The sequence below is a fragment of the Scatophagus argus genome, chromosome 13, assembly GCF_020382885.2.
Source record: "Scatophagus argus isolate fScaArg1 chromosome 13, fScaArg1.pri, whole genome shotgun sequence".
NCBI classification, from domain to species: domain Eukaryota; kingdom Metazoa; phylum Chordata; class Actinopteri; family Scatophagidae; genus Scatophagus; species Scatophagus argus.
In genome coordinates, this window is record NC_058505.1 from 2,304,922 (window position 1) to 2,322,697 (window position 17,776).

Consider the following 17,776-nt stretch of genomic DNA (forward strand, 5'->3'; position numbering starts at 1 on the left):
TTTTTCTTTTGGCTTTTTTATTGTCTGCAGGACATTCAATGATGGTTGGGAGCACTGGACCAGATCTTTCAGGGCACAGGAGAACAAAACCAGCCTGCAATATATTTTAATTTGCCCAGGGATCGTCGCTCTCATGATCAGCTAATGTGATTACATCCCTGTACTGTGTCACTGCAGTGATGGTGCTGCGCTGCTCTGCCTGCCTTTGGTTTTGAAGGATGGCTGTTGTTTTCTTCTCATTATACAGCTCCTGAAATGCACCCAGGAGGGTGAGTGAGAGGTATGGAGGTTGGGTGGGTGGGGGTTGGCTAGTGGTTTAAATAACGACCCCTCGGTGCTGCAAAAGCATCTATTCTGTGGGTCCAGGACTGGTGGAGCCAGTCCGGGCCTTTCCCTTTTGTCAACACTGAAAAATGAAGCATTTCTGAATCCCCGGCACTCGCTGTGTTTCCCTCAAGGCGCCTCAGATACACTGAGTTAACATAAAGCAAAATTCAGGACAGGGGCGGCCCGGGTGACAAATGAAGCGCCTTCTTGTGTTTTGGAGGGAAAATAAAGGGGCCCTTTTTGTAGAAATGAGATTTGGTTGTGGTTACTTCCTTCAGGCCCAGTTTTTCCCCCACAGTCCAAATGTATCTGACATACAATGAAAGATGGAATATTCTTGATGTAAGGGAAAAAAGTACAGATCATTTTCCTTCATCTCGCTCTCAGTCTGTAGTCCAGTGCTGCTTCATTCCCATTTTGTCACATTACGGCTGATTTTCACACCGCGTTGCCAGCCAGGCTAAAAGACAAGTCTGTCTGATCACGACACCCAGCCCATTGCAGCTTCTCAAAAATGGTTCCAATTTCGGGTTTTGGAGAGAAAGCGTGCTGGGGCACAAATGAGGCACCTCGGCTCGCCTGTTCACGAGCAGTGATCTCATCCGACTTGGACTCATTTGTAGTCTGCAGGAGAGGAGAGGAGAGGAATGGATGGTCCGGGTAGCTCTTGGCTACATTTCGGAGAGGCCGCAGTGCTGCGGTGTTGGTAGGTCCAAAGACTTGTTCGCTAATTAGAAGGAGCTCTGCGCCTGTGATGTAGTCACGCTCGCTGGCCGCATGGCAAGTCACTCCGGGGGAAGCAGACGGGTTCCTGCGTTGCCGCACAGTTTTCTGATTCCCACCCAATGAAAATCATGTTGAGAGCTTTCATGTTTGTTTGTGTTTGGGTATATCAGGCTTTTCACTCTGATTCTGTATCAGGAATTAAATGTGTGTGTGTGTGTGTGTAGGTGTGTGTGTGTGTGTGTGTGTGTGTAGGTGTGTGTGTGTGCATGTGAGCCTGTCAATTAGGCTTTCCTGCAGATGCAAGTCAAATGGGTTTTGCCTTACCAATTACCAAAGGCACTTTAGGAAACAAAGTCTTTACTTGTTTCACTGACTCTGGTCCCAGAGTCGCTTTCTGTTTACCATCCCTGCCTGTGTTTCATTTGAACTTAATTAATCCTTTAAAACGTTTTTGGAAAATCAATGCATTGGCAGCACTACATCTTCAATTTAAAGTGACAACAGCTGCAGTTTGAGAGAAACTGCTCTAAGGACAGCATCAGATCAAATTCAACAGGTTTGATCTGTGAGATGAAAGTAAGTTAAAGCTGCAATAATGTACTGTTCACTTCTAGAGGCCACAGCTCATGGCTCCAGAGCCTGCAAGACAAACCACTCCTCGCCCTCATTGCTCCCAAAATGAAACTTTTCAGATTGAGATGTGAGACAACAGATAGGTCTGCATGACGTCAGGTTAAAGCAGTCTCTCTCAGTTGATTGCTGATTGTAGTCCTCTGCCTGGTGGGACAGGTATAGTTGTGGAATGAGATTATTCTGGTGGAAAAACCACTGGCTGTGTGGGAGGCCAGACCAAAGAAGCCAGTATACTCCATCACAAGTGCTTGTCAGACCATCGCAGAGCTTTGAAAAACTCCTCATCCGACACCGACGTTGGGTTTGAAACCAAAGATCTGGCATTCGCACACGCTCCACGTCGTGAATGGTCAGCTGTGAGGTGACCTGATAATGTGTTAGCTCCATATTTATCAATATCACATCTCTCCATCTCTTTTTTCACTCCACGTTCGAGTTCCAATCCGGTAAAAACACCCTCAAAAGTAGCTGGACAACACATCACATGAGCCAGTAGGTAACTACATGTATAGCAAAAACATTTGGATGGAAATTACTTCAATTTAATGGAATTAGATTTACTACCAGGGGCAAAGTTAATTCACTTACAAAATGTGACAACAGCCATTGCACATCCACCAAGTGACCAGTGTGTCACCAGACCACCACCCGTTTCAACCAAACCCTAATCCCAACCTTACACGGGTCAGGATCATGGTGGATAACATGAAAATGTACTTTAAGTTGAAGGGGTAGAATTTATGTAACACTAACACAGTCATTTAGGAAAGTAACATCAAACGAGCAGCAGAAAGTGCAGCTAAGAAAAGTCTAGTCACATACAGCTGCTGCACTGCTGTCTGTGGGCCACGCCCCTTTTTAGTGACATCACAATGCCTGTCTCACCATTAACGCAAGTGATGCCAAACACCTGAGACGGCCGGGAGGTTGTGGCACAGGACATGTAACACAGAACCTGAAGTCTGTTCAGATGCTCCTCAGCGACCAGCCTGTTTGGCCTCTTCAGCTTCGGTTTCTGGCTGAAGGGAGCCGAGCTTGGAGTCGCCACTCGCTGACAGCGTTATTAAGACATGTCGGCACGCTCGGCTGTGGCAGACGAGGTGCTCATATGTCTCTGCCTTGACCCGACCACTCAGCCAGCTCTAGATTAGAAGCAGGAACACACACACACACACATGCTTAGTGTTGACTTACATGTTGTTATCTTAAGGTATTGGAGAGACGTGAGCGTGTGTGTGTCTTATAGGCAGATGATGTTGTAAGGACCCGCTCATTTAGACAGCGGCGTCTTAAGGTCAAGGTCTGTGGTTACACAACACTTGGCAGCACTTGTGAATTATTCTCTGACAGATTCATAGACTGATTATAAAAGCTGTGGGTGAATTTGGAGGACTGTGGCAGAGTCAAGGCTCGCCATTTGCATATCCTTCATCTGCCTGGTGTGTCAACAAAGGAGACTCTCTCTCTGTCTCCACACCGGTGCATTCAGATGCAAAGTAAAGCGAATGTAATTATGCATCCTTTCTTTTTTTTTTTCCAGCACATTTTGTTCTGGCGTTAATATGAGCTCTGCCGTGTATTTCAGTCGTAGCCCTCCATTTGTTTCCCTTTAAGGTGATGAAGAAACAGAGCTCTGTGCAGGCTTTAATTCTATTTGTGTGGAAACTTGTCATATTTGCCTGGCGGCAGGTCAGGTGAAAAATTCATATTTCATAAAGTCAAGATATGCTACAGTAATAGCTCATTTGGTCCTGGAATGGCAGAATTTATTGCGGAGCCCCGTGGAGGTGTTGTTGGCCTAATCCAGCAAACATTCTGTGTGGATTCTTTGGTCACGCGACAACCCCGACGGCGTCGCCGCTTTCACTTTGCTAAAATCCAAACTTCATTATCGGCTCAGCACCGACCTCGGTTCAAAGGACAGCTGAAGTGAAAGAAACATCAGAAGCAGGACCAGACGTGGAGTCCGTTCTCAGGGTCAGGTTTCCACATCTCGCCTGAGTGCTGGACCAGGATTGGCCTCCAAACTGTTTGTGATGTCACGAATCATTGCTCGTAGGCTCCGCCTCTTAAAATCAGATTTTGGCCGAGCTCAGAGAAGCTTTGCACTCGCAGCATATGAATGTGAAAATCTACTGAGTGAAGCTGAAAACGTTCAGCTGTAGGAGCGAGAAGGAAAACTCGCCAACCTGCTGGCAGCTTGTTTAGCAGGTGATGTTTTCCAGCACTTTCCTCACGTGTCAGCATGCTAACATTTGCCAAACAACACAAAGCAAAGCTGAGGCTGATGGAAATGTTCATGATAATTTTGCGGGGACATTTGGTCAGTCTTGACAAATTAAAATAACATAAAGGTCTTTTTCCAGTCGTCGTCACAGTTCCATTGATGACTGGAAACTTTTGGCTTGTTTGCGGTCTCGTCAGGTGTTGGGAGAAGGTAGGCTCCACATCACACACATGATGCTGACTGAAGGGAGATGCTCCCAATTTGATTTTCAGTCATGTGTAAGTTGGTTAAACCAAATTGCGTTTCCGAGCTGTTTGGATCAGTGAGGTTCTGGATGTGCTGTGTGTGCTGTATATGCTGTGTGTGTTTAAGGCTCAGGAGGAAGGAGGAAGCATTGATTTTCTGTGGCTCAGTCGAGTGCGGAGTTTAAAAGCTGGTTTGGCGGAATTTCCTACGTCGTGATTAATAGTTATGCCTTTACACACATGGATGCTCACTACACGCCGTTCAGGATGCCGGAGATGAATCAGATTGTCAGGGTTAACCAGTCTAAACTGCTTTGAGTGTTTCTGCACAGAAAGGCTGTGAAAATATTCAATAATATTTTCTGTAAAGACCATTGAAATAAAAATCTACATTTGACATTTTTCAGCTCATTGACTGTTTTGCGTTTTTTTCTTCTTCTGTGTTCTTTTCTCTCTGTAGTTCAGCAGAAAGCGGCTCTGGAGAAAGAATCTAAGCTCAGCATCCTGGAGGCCGGAGTCACCGATGTGAGTACATCACTTCGCTCTTCATTTTCAATTTAAATCTAAAGGTTGGCTGATTAGTGACAAGTTGATGAGAATCTTCAAACTAGTGGAATCAGAATCATCCTATGCCAAAAGGGCCAAAAACGTGTGGACAACCATGGGCTCTCCGCCACGGTGGAATTGGCAAAATAATCAGAGTATAAATACATTAAAATACAGATATATGAGACTGGCTGCAGCCATTTACTCCCATCAGCCACAAGTCTGCCAACGAGGAGGGAACATTTGGTGTTCCAGCTCATCCCAGAGTTGTTTGCTGTGATTCAGGGTGATTCTGTGGTGGCCAGTCAGGTCTTTCCACACCAAATCCAGAAACCATTTCTTTACAGGCCTGTTCTTCTGTGTGAAGCCGGTGTCACCTGTGGAAACAGGTGAGGGCGACCAAGACAACCTGTTTAAGGGGGGCCTGCAAAAGCTACGGAAAACACAGGAAAATACTCTGCGGGTGTCCATCCATGAAAAATCAAAACAAAGCACTTTTCTGTAAAGTTGCACTTTTACGTTCCCGTTGATATCGGAGGTCATTTTTTTTCTTACTTTTGGCGGAAAATCGTGAAGCTTATTCAGAGTAGCTGAGTCATATTTTTTCTGTAAAGACGCGCTTTCCTTCGTTCTTTTCTCCCCTTTTGTCACTCGCTGTGTGGACCACATCCTTTATAATTGTGCCTCACATCAATGGATAACAAAGTAAGAAATATCAAAAAGAAAAATATCTAAACACTCCTGATGTGCCCACTCCATCACAGCCACCTCGCTCTTTCAATCTCAGTCTTTCTCCCTCTCGCTTTTCGTCTCGTAGCATTGCTATTCTCCACCATCTGTGCGGGAAATAGACTGCTGAGCGTCTGCGCTCGCCCATTGATTCAAGAGTTAGTCTGCACCGATGACGGCACGCCATCCACCATGCTTATCAAAGTGGCAGCAGCGAGATCTCAGAGAGAGACAGTTAGAACAGAGGGGGGAGGATGAGGGAGAGAGAGGAGGGTGGAGGGGGAAGGGTGGGATGGAGGGTCTGTCGAGGTGATCAATACCCAGCTTCAAACAGGAGCCAATTATGGCCAATCGAACTTCTGTTGTAGGAAAGAGAGAAGGAGAGAAGCAGAGAAAATCCCTCCATCACAGACTGCCAAACGGAGGAATAGCAAAAACAAGTCGGCCAGTCGCAACCTGCAACGACACATCCATCATCACCCCCATACGGTGTTTATTATGGTTTTATCATACACTGTAAAATAAGAATATTAGCATACTACATCACAGCTGACAGGTTAAAACTACGAAAAAGAAAAGTGAACTTCTCAAGAGAGCCGAGGAAACGATTTGTTTTCTATGTGACCGAATTTTGAAGAGGCCTGCAGGTCGGAGCATTGGAGAAATGAATTCTCATTTTCTCATTGATGCCTGTGCATATTTGACACCAAGATAACACGAAAGTTTATTGATCCCTGTGGGCAAATTAAGTTGTTGCAGCAACAAAGGTAATGGCGGAAAAATTGCATGCAATAAAACCAATAAATACAAAACAGTGAAAACAGTAAAACAGAACATAAATTATAGTGGGGTTGTATAAGTTTAAACACAACTTACAGCTGTTAAAATGAGTCCTTTTGCATCTGAAGAGTCTTTCTTATTCGTGGTCACAAAACCTGACAGGTTTTAAGAACCTCAAGATCCCATTTTGTTGTGTTTGTCTTGATTTAAATTACTGTAGATTAAGCGTCCTCGTCCGCTGACTTTGTTCCAGTCTCTTTTGTCATGTTACGTGTGCACTTATGTCCATTAGCTTCATGAGGGGTCATTATGGAATAAAGAAGGAAAGAGAAAAAGACATCACAGTCTCTGTTTGCAGACACACTTTATATCAAGGAGTTTGTATATTTTCACAAGATTTGCTGTTTGAGGAATCTCTTAAAGAATGTGAGCAGGAATTCTCTTGAGGGTGCAAAGTCCCTCTTGATAAACACATACAAGAGCTGCGTTAGCGAGGCCAATACAAGCTAAATCTGTAGGCTGTCAGCCTGGAATGTAAACCTATATGGACAAAAGTATCCAGACACACCTCTCTATGGGGCTGTTCCTCTGGGTTTGGGCTAAACCTCACTGTTTAGCTGGCCGCCAGACAGCTGCGGCGTGAGTCGACGATGCCAGTTGTGTCAGTTCATCCAGCAGACAAAAAGCATCTTTCACTTACAGCTGATGAACTGAGTGCTTCATACCAGAAGCTACACTGCAGAACCAAAAGCAGCAGGTCAAGCCGTCTGTAGCAGACAAGCAGACTGTAATGGCGTACCTAATAACACGACCACTGAGTGTGGATCCCAAGGACATAAAGTGATGCACATGATCCGTTTCTGGCCTATCTGCGCTTTTGTGGGATCAGGAGATAAACAGGTTTTGTTTTTGTTGTTGTTGCTTCCTTCACACAGTGACTGCTCAGTGGCTTTGATAGATTACAAGCCTTCATTAAAATCTCAAACATCCTCATTTAAGTTCTTTATAAAACTTCATATGACCCGCTGCTGCTTGTTAAATGACTTCAGGCTCTCCCTCCATTTTCCTCCAGTCTGACCGCTGTTACCTCACGTTGATTCACGATTGAACTCAGCACTGTTGTTTCCACACTGAGACTCGCGTTCAATTAAGAGTGTGTGTGTGTGTGTGTGTGTGTGTGTGTGTTGAGAGGGAGGTAGGAGATAAGGTTGCCGTGGCAGCAACCAGATTATAATTGTCCTGGAGTGGCACTAATCCCCCTCCTCCCCGGCCGGCTCGTTTTGTTCACCGCAAATCAAGGCGCTTGCAATCTGTCTGAGAAAGAGCGATTTCACAAATAGACGGAGGCGGGGAGGAGGGAAGGAGCTAATGAAACAAACAACAACAACAACAAAAACAATAGCGGACGGTCCTTTCCATCAACACTTAACACGCTGCAAAAGAATACGGACAGGCCCGCGCAGACGGCGGCATGTACACAAGCACACTGAACGTTTGTGGCGTCAGATTTATTCAAGATTCAGATGTGACCCTGCGTTCAACTCGAGTCTGAGAGGAAATGTAACCAGGGATAACCTCGCCGGATTTGCCAGCTGCTGATTGTAAACACACCACTCAAAGTTGGCCCCTCCTCCTCCGCCTTAACGAGCGAATAAATGAACAGAGGCAGCGGAGTTAGCAAGAACACGGAGTGAATCAGAGAAGTGATAGTAATGTTAAAGGTTATCCTCAGGATTTCTGCTGAATGCGGCCGAAGCCAGGCTTCATCCTGTCTGCTGTTTGCCTCTTTGCCCTGTGTGTGTGTGTGTGTGTGTGTGTGTGTGTGTGTGTGTGTGTGTGTGTGTGTGTAGCTCAGCCCCGCCCTCAGGCAGACACACACACACACACACACACACAGCCGGCAGAGGGGAGGACGATGTGAGCTGGGTTCAGGTTTGTGTCCTGATCTTGTGCTCTTATTGGCTGAGGGCTCCACACCCTGACGCCCAGAAGACACTTAGAAAATACAGTCAGAGAGCCGTTCTGGTGGGTTGTAAGCGATGATTTAGATTTAGAATTATTGTTGTCGGACATTATTTTTTATGATTAATATGCCTTGTTGTTTGTTTTTTGGTTGTTGTTTTTTTGCACAGATGTGTACTAGGAAGCTGAGAGTTAAATATGTCACACTGAAATACGGTGGATACAAATGGGATTTTGACCTTATGAGTAAAAATATACACAAATAGGAAAACCTTTCATTTCTCATTTTAACCATGATGCTCAATGCAAACGAAACGCTTGTTTCAACTCAACTTGGTTAAGTTAATCTCTTATTCCCACAAACAGATAGAAACAATCTGTCCAATTTGTGCTTTTTGTCACAGTATCCAGCACACGGTGGAGGAATGTAATCTCCTCGTAATACGCAGCCACAACAGATAATCTGGATTTCACAGTTCATCCTCATTTCACACAGTGTTGCAGGAGATGCTGTGCAGTGGAAGCCCTCGGCCTGGCACTTGTTTTGTTGTTTCGCTCTGCCCACTGAGCCGCCATGAATGGCTTTTCATAAAGATTTCCCTGAGAATATATTCCTGTCCACGCTGGCTGTGGTTGGAGGAGAGCGCAGTGATAGCATCGCTCGTAATGACACAGTATTGTTGTTTCCTGCCTGCCCAGGTGTCTGAAAACAGAGCCGGATCTGAAAGAGAATATTCATGAAGCAGAGACACACAGACTGGATCAAGGTTGTCTGTTCAGCACGGTGATCTGTTCTACCTTTAATTTTCATCACAAAGAGGAAAATAAATCATAGAGGATCAGAACAAAGGCATGCGTGTATACATACAGAACGTACCTGTGTGTGTGTGTGTGTGTGTGCACCAGCGCTTGCACTCATGCATCCATCTGCATCTCCTGCCATAGATATTCAAATGGCTCCATGTGAAAAATTGAATCGAGAGGCTGTTGAAGTGCTGGCTCTTCTGTTTCTCTCTGGCCGAGACGCGGCGCCCGCCTGGCCTTTGATATGGTAATATCAGCTCACTGCGGGGGCCCTAAGGGACAGATGCATGCTGGGATATGTCCAGGTGTCAGTCGTAGTGTGTGGTCTACCTGTTTGTGGAAGGCAGGAGGTGAGAGTTTCTTAGCTCTTTGGTGGAGGTCGCTCACTGAGGTTGCAGATTCTACTGAAATTTGGTTTAGTTAAGCTGTGGACCAAGTAAAAAAGTGGTTTGTATTTTTGTGTTGATTGAGAAAAATATCACAAATAGCTTTTTTTAAATAACATCTTTTTTATATTCTTCTGATTTCTGTTGATAAAATTGCTCATCCAGATCCACATCCAATCATAAATTCTGGTTACTTTAAATCACAGTCTTTGTTGCCTGAATTTAAGCAAACCTCAGCCATGGAGGTTGCAAATCACCAATCACTGTCCCATAAATCAATCAAACAATCTGTTTTACTTTTCAGACATTAATGCCTGTTGCTTGTTGAGTGATGCCATAGGTGCCACATTGTGTTTTTCCTCCATCTCTGAGTCCATGTGGGTAGTTAACATTTTAAACCTCAGAGAGGAGGCTGTTAGAGGCTGACGGTCTGCTCAGCAACAGCTCTGTAGCTTTATGAGAAATCAATAGCAAAAAGAACGCTGACGTCACTTGTTTGAAATGCTGCACATGCTCTCTTTAAGCGCATGGAGTGAATAGAAGTGTGTGTTTTCCTTCTTTTCCACGTTTGTCACATTGTCTTAGCATCTCTGCGCTCAGCTGAGTCTGCCTTGTACCTGGTCCGGGTTTCGTCTCTGTGCTGTAGCTACACTTCAGCAGACCGGCAGGCTGCGTTCAGGGGCTCTGGACACCCGCTGGGCTTTCTGGCAAACAGCGTGGCACTACAGACAGCTGGCATACAAGGCCCACACCCTCTCTCCTGTTTTCCCCAGGCACTAAATGAGCTGTTAGGTACAGTTGAGGTCATCCAGGGAAAAAAAAAAAAAAAACGTAGGAAAATGAAAGCCCAGAATTTCAATACACCTCGACAGTCAGACAGTGGATCTCTTGTTCTCTCAGACAAAATGCACTCCAGAGAGGCTGTGCTGTGGCAAAGTGTGTAGCAGCATCAAGCCTGATGCTGTGCACCTGCAGACTCTAATGTCCTGAACACTGAGCTGTAATTCAGACTGGACGGCACACTGCAGCACTGCTGTGTGCACACATCACAGAGGAAATGGCCTGACGCTCTGAAATGGCCTGTCTTATTAACCACGTCTCACGCCTGATTAGCCAGTAGCGTCTTGGTGTGATGGTGGGTGGCGATGTTGTCCAATCACTCGTTAACACAAACAATATCGGCAAATGAAAAGAAAAATCAGGACGTGTGTTTGTGTATCAAGAGGCAAAATACAAGCAAACAAGCAATACCCACCATTGCCCCTAAACCTCCGCACCCACATGTTGTAGCTTCTGCATTTAAAGCATGTAGAAACAGAAAATGAGACTTTACGATTTGACGGCAGCCAGCTGACACCTTGACGGTGTTTATCGACCATCGGCAGCCTGATGAGCTGTTGAAACTTCATGCGGCACTGCAGTGCTCTGAACATACACAACTCAATGAAGCCTTTGATGGTGGTTTTGTCAGCAAGTCAGACACAAAATGCAGACGTCTTAAAAAACCACCGACTGAGTCATTCTTGACTTTGGAAACAGTAATCTGACATAAGAAAATTCTCAAACTTGGGCTTGTTTTTGGTAGCCTGGCATCTACAGACCAACTGGTGATTAGTCTGGAACGTCTCGTTTTCGATTCAGCAGGATCTGGATGCAAATGGATACACCTACAACCAATCAGAGCAGCCTTAAGCCACAGACGGGAGCCTGGACTCTGCTGTCTGGGGTCCGAGTCAGCACTTTTCACGCCTTCCATCCACCCCAACCACCTCCGTGTGTCCGCTCAAATAAGCTTGATCTCAGAACATAATCCAGGCTGAGAATACATTTCATTTAGAACCACGTTTATTGTTCTGTAAAAAATACATGTGTTTTTCCTGACAAAGAAGGAACCAGACAAAGAGAAACATCTTCAATGTACATGTTTGTACAGATCGGTTGGTTGGTTGTGCTGTTGCTGTGTTTCCCTCAGCACATCTGCCTTCCCTGAATCCCTTCCCCTCGCGGTGATAGCAACAGCAGACCACACACCACACACTGCGTGGCATCTGCAGCTAAAGGTTTTTGTTAGCTGGGAGGCTGGCTCTGACAGGCAGGCTCGGAGACGCCATTACCCAAGCACAGCACTCTCCAGGTGGGCACAGAGAGGACTGTCAGGGCTCGGGGGGCTCAGCCGTAATTACCCCCTCCCACCACAGCCAACCGTTACAAGCTACCCAGAATGTCTCCCGCCCTCCACGCGGTTGGAGGAACGCGTCAGGCGTCTGGCTCGTGTGCGCCGCGGCCCTGCAGTCGACGGAGCCAATGTGTGATGGTGGGCTGATCTGTTTATACAGCTGTAGTGTGGGTGTGTGTGCGCGTCGGTGTGCCTATGGGGATGCAAAATGTATGCATGTACATAATCACACGCGCTTCAGTCACTCAGCCTACATGAGCGGCGACAGAAGTATACACACAGATCGGCTGCTTGTCATTTAGTGGTCATTTGTCACTAATTTATCAAGCAAAAATGCCAATCATAGGCCCGTTTCAGATGTGCTGCCTTCTTGTATTTCCTATCATTGAACTGACTCACTCGCCTTTACAGTTTTTCAGTTTCTGTAGAAAATATGCAATTTGAACGCGATAAAACTTTTCGAGATTAATCAATTGTAAAATAATCAATAAAAACTAACTATTTGCCTCAGCCTTAGTTCATTTTTAGTTCATTTTGTCATCAATGATAACGAGAATTTCAATCACGCGTCAGGTCAGATTTGCTAACCGTCCTGCCTCTTACGCCGGCTGGTCCGATTAGCTTCGTCACAACGTCGCATTTGGCCGTTAAGAGGGTGGAAATGAAGTTAAGATCATGTGTGAACTTTTAAACTATGCAAATCTCCACTACCTACCTACTCCACCAGTAGCCCATAATTTGACCTTGTATATCAACACAGCAGAGAACCTGAAGGAACCATCACTGGCTCAGCAGCAGAATGGGGATCTGAGAAACCGCGAGGGAGGAGGACCCGCTGAAACACAGGGAGCACAGAGAGGTGCGGTCTTTGTTCGGTGACGACAGGTGAATGTCACGCGGTGTGAGTGCTCCTGCCCCTCATCCGTGATGGCCTTCAGCTCCATTGTACCCCACAGCTCAGCTGCAGCGAGCTGCTGAATTCAATCTCCACTTTTCTGTGGAAAATAACACAACGCTGACGTGATACCAGACAAAGGCACAAAAACTACATCTCTTCAGTTTGCCTGCATGTACAGTAGAGCTCTGAAAGGAACAAGATGTCCTCCAATTTCCACTTTAACAGATGACTAAAACGTCCTTTGTCGATAGATTACTACCGAGTGAATTCTCGGCATTTGAGAGCTGCTGAACTGAATCACAAAATGGCATTACTTACATCAGCCTCTGGATTGTTATTTGTCCAGACACTGATGGTGATTCACTGCTGTCATTATGATTTTTGTTGCCTTCACAGAGCAGACAGCAGGTCCAGCGATTACAAATATTTAAAATATTTAAATGTACATTAAAGGCCTGAAGCAGATGCTGTTTATCCATCGGGGCTGCCGGTGACCACGACAGCAAACTAAAGATGACGATGATGACAGAATGATGTATGACAGGTAAAAAAGCCTTTTCCCCGACAGATTTTATACCTCATGCTGAATGCAGCGGCTCCTCGTGCAGACGACGCAGCAGAGCGAGATGTGGTTACATGACTCGTTAGAACAATTACATTTCAGTCATTCGTCTGATGCTCCAGTCCAACGCGAACGCAAGCAGCAGACGAAGTGTCGGTTCTGGTACGGCCTGCTTTACATGCCTGCAGAATGTGAAGGGAACTTCAGCACAGCTCTATAAAGTCCTGCTGGGAACCACCGGGACTCAAAGGTCACGGCGGCATCACACTGTGTGGCTTGTCTCTTTTGCCGTACGTCGCTGCGTGTGTGTTGAGGCTGGTAAACAAGCGCTTCAGCTGTTCAAGGCTTGTGCCATAAACTCTGCACTGGATTTACTGCAGAGTTTGGAGTGAAGTCAGTAACTCTTTCTACGAAGAGCACATCTGTGGTGTTATGGGGACATTTATAGTGTATTTTCATGCATTCATTATGCTTTATGACCGTTGATGCTCTTAGACACTAGAGGTTGATTGATGGGGCTTATAATGCATTATGACTGCCTATACTCAGCCATGCACACACCTCAGTATTCAGTTGTGGTGAGGACTCATCGTCCGTGCTTTAATATAATTATCACATAAAAACTAGCTTACAGTAAGTGTAGAAAAGACATTTTTGCATTGTGTTGTGAAATCGATCAGCAGTTGTCAGTAGTGAACTTTAATGTGGAAGCTGGAAACCTGCGTATCAAACCCACTGACACATTTTAACGTGTTCCTGTTCTGTTATTATCTTAACATTTTGTGTTGTTGTTTGTTTGAGGCTGGGATTGATTCTCTGTAAAGCTCTGTGCCGTTTAGAGGAGGTAAACAAACTTATTAGAACTGAAATCTTTGTAGCTTTGATTAGTGATCAACAATACTGCATTGATTGATAAGATAATTGTGCGCATTTAGAATTCATTTCTTTCTGTTCCCTCACGTCCGCAGCGGCAAACCTCACCTCTCGTTTGTTTGGTTACTTCTCACCATTTGGCAGTTGCTTGTGCATATAATGGACTCCTTAATGCATATTACTGTTGTTTATCTTCTTCCTGTTGGCTAATGTAGCTGTTCTCAATCACAGCATGTGCAGTGTGGTGAGCAATTAGCAGGAATTAATCCCCCCTTTATCAAATCACTGTTGGCTCCTGTGTTCCTGCGCTGATCACAAACAGTAGGGAACACATTTCTATGCTGATGATGACGGAGTCGCTCGCCCCGCTCGGTCTAATTTGATGCGCTGTTAGGAGTGTTAAGGTGAAGCGGGCTAAAGGAGGGCGGAGGAGGCAACACAGCACTCGACCTTACCTGTGACTCTTTCCAGTAACGTGTTGTTGTGATGAGATAACGAAGCATTTAAGTTCGTCTTACTTAAAAAGAGAGAAACTCAAATTTCTGTTGCATGAGAAAATTAGGTATAAGAAGGTTTTCTTTCTCTACGTTTTGTGAGTTAATTTATTTGTTGGACTACGTTGGAGGATAGCGATCGTTGCTCGAACACAGCTGCTAGCTGGAGGTAAATCGTGGAGGGGTTTTACTTCCTCCCACAAGTTCACAAGTTTTGTTTTATGTGTGGACTTTGCTGTAAGATTTGATTTTTGTTCAGCCTGCGCATGAAGTGAATTTTAGTGGCACAGTCGCATACAAATGAACAGGAGGACGTGAACAGATGTGAGTTTGCTCTCAGGCAGGCAGGACTGCTTTTGTTTGAGCCCGAACAAAAACTTACTTTACTTTATGAGACAAGACGGTTTTGAAATCCGTCCAAGATGTCACGGCGACTCACAGCACGCAGCTCCAGCTGACGCCTGAACAGTCGGTCAGTCAGTTCTGGCTGAATAAATTAGTGCAAGCAAAACATTTTGTCACACGTCTTTAATCTTTTTCCGCACTCCATGCAGGCTTTTTGCCTTGACTCATTCTGTAAGTAAGATGGAGATAATGTGACAGTGTAGTTGCTGAACATGCTCTGTTTTTATCAGCAATTTTATTATTATGAAATCATTTATTTTAAATCACGTATGGAAAGCATTTGAACGTGCTAATGTTCTCAGACAGAGTGAGGAGCTGTGAGTGCAGCAGGAACAAAAGCTGGCCTCAAGCTGCTGCAAGTTCAGCTCTCTGTCTAATGGTTTCTTGTGGAGAACATCGGAGTACTGACAGAGAGTACCGAGTACTTTCTTGAAAGAGAGTACTATCAAGAAAAATATGCATTAGAGAGTTCAGAGTGACACACAAAAGGCCGGGAGAAGAAACGCAGCAGATTTCTGTTTTCATGCTTTTTTAGCCCACTTGGCCATCATGACACCCCGTAATGGTCCAAATTTTTAAAGAAAGTTTAATGTACCAGACATTTTTGCACCTCGACCAGCACTGTGCTTTTTCCCGGGCAGGTTTGCTCCTTTAAAAGTGCTCTCCAGGCTAACAACCTGGTGCACAAATAATGTTTTCGATCGAGCAATCTCCCACAGGTCTGACCTTGGCGGCTTTTATCGGGTGATGAATACTTTGAAAAGATTGCATTGTTTTCCAGACCAGTACCACTGCTTTTTAGCCAGTCCGCCCAAACACCGCAATCCTCTTTACCTTAAAGCAAAAAAAAAAAGAAAAAAAGAAAAAAAGATAATGCCTGATTGTAGATTTCAGCAAATTGATCGTTCCATTCTGGCTTTGGAAAAGAAAAAGAGATTGTGAATGTTGATGAAATCTGCTCTCTCTGAAGGGACATGTGAGGCAGGCCGCCCTTTGAAATGACAGGTCCTGACAGAGTCCGCCTTCACTTTGGAGACTCTGAGACATGTTTGTGTTTTGATAATGCCACCTTAACAGTGTCTAACATGCACCCACCATGAAATGAGAGCGACTAGGTGTCTGTCACGACTGGCTGATTGTCAATCAATCAGAAATAGAAAGTCGATTAAAGCGTTCGGTGCAATGAAAATAGAACGTTGTGGAGATGCTTTTTGATTACCTGATGGAATGATACTATAAAAAAATCAAATGACTGATTTATAGCATTGTTTTTACTATGAATATGAAATACCCATTTAACACAGTCACTTACAGAAGACGCTGCTGCTCTTTTTCTTATAAGAAACAACAAATAACACATGTTGTAAATGTAAATGATTGCAACCAGCTAAGTGCAGCAAAGTTTAAATTGACTCCATCATCAAAGTCTAAAATTAGGCTCAATAATAAAGCTTCTACACACTGCAAACACACACATTGGTTGTGCAGATTGCCAGTTAGCTTATAGCCAGCCTGCACCATGTAGACAAAAGTATCTGTTTCTCAGGATTTGGGCTCGGCCCCTGACTTCCAGTGAAGGGAAAACTTAATGCTTCAGCATACCAAGACATTTTGGACAATGCTATGCTTCCAACTTTGTGGCAACAGTTTGTTGAAGGCCCTTTTCTATTCCAACATGACTGTGCCCCAGTGCACAAAGCAAAGCTCCATAAAGACATGGTTGGATGAGTTTGGTGTGGAAGAACTTGACTGGCCCACACAGAGCCCTGACCTCAACCCCATCCAACACCTTTGGGATGAACTGGAACGGAGATTCTGAGCCAAAATATGGTACACTGCCTGATGTTGGCTGCCAACCCAAGTTTTCTTAAGCCAGAAATGAGATAAAAATTTGATGGCTTTTTTTAAGATGATGATGAATGATTGAACCAGCATGTTTGCTGCAGAAAGTGATTTCAGAATGGAGAAAGACAGACAAGACTGCTCACTCGATGAAATTGCAACTGTTTATTTTTATAAAACAAACATGCTTTCAGTCATGTCTTTCCTTCAGATTGGCAGAACTGCCAAAAGCAAGTTACATCAAATTGAGAGGTATTCCCACTTCCACAGAGCCTTTAGTACACAAAGCTGAAGGGCCGGGTGAGGATCCAGTCCAATGTTTAAACACTCAGATCATCAGAACTTGGTGTTTCATGCCTCTCTAAAATATGAGTCTATCAAGATAATTCAGATCTGTTGAAAATTCGCAACCCATTTGCGGTTCCTCGCTCCATCCTGTCCACTTCCCAGCCGGGATCACACCACATACTCAGGTTGTAAATCCTCGACACCTTGTCCAGACGCTTTTCTCCCGGAGAGCGCTGGCCGCCAGCACGTCTCATTAGCATTGGCTCGGTTTCCTCAGATTAGCCATAATTAAACTGTGAAATTGGAGCCGTTACCTTAAGTCGGGACACGGCGAGGACACCAGGAGTGTGGCTGACAGCGCCAGGCGGGATGCTGGTGGAGTGGGAGGGCATCCTGGCTCACCGCCACCGGTCCTCCCCTCTGCTTTCAGAGAAACAGACGGCCAGTTCATGAAACAGGGATTCCCGGTGAGTGGCCAGGTCCAAGATGAGGTTTCAGCATTGTTGCTGCTAGTGGGCCTGTTTTTAACCCTTTTACTGCCACCAGGGGAAGTCACTTTAACCTGCCAGTCATGGACGCCACCAGCGTCTACTGACTGAGCCTTTTTCTGGTGTTGCTAATCTAAAAAGGGCTCAGAGAAGCCAAATCACTGCAAGATCTTTTAAAACCATCTGACAACTCGGCTGTGTTTTTATTTTTTTCTTTTGTTTGTTTGTTTTGTTTTGTTTTTAGTTTTTGGATTCGAGGGCTTTGTATTTTCTGTCTACCTCGCTTTCAAACAACACCTGGAAAATGGTCTTTACTTTAACTGTACTTTTTGTACTTTTTTCATTTGATTGACTACTCAAAGCGCCGTCCACACACACATTGAAA

General features: G+C 44.9%; 1 protein-coding gene across 3 annotated transcripts in view; it reads left to right on the top strand.

Annotated features, from left to right (window-relative positions):
- The window catches only part of LOC124069180 (receptor-type tyrosine-protein phosphatase N2-like), a 165,516-nt gene that overhangs the window by 81,021 nt on the left and 66,719 nt on the right, over nt 1–17,776 (top strand). For all 3 annotated transcript variants that reach the window (XM_046408034.1, XM_046408033.1, XM_046408035.1), the window contains exon 12: nt 4,619–4,683. In XM_046408034.1, coding sequence (XP_046263990.1) covers nt 4,619–4,683 — 65 coding nt within the window. The remainder of the gene's footprint in view (nt 1–4,618; nt 4,684–17,776) is intronic.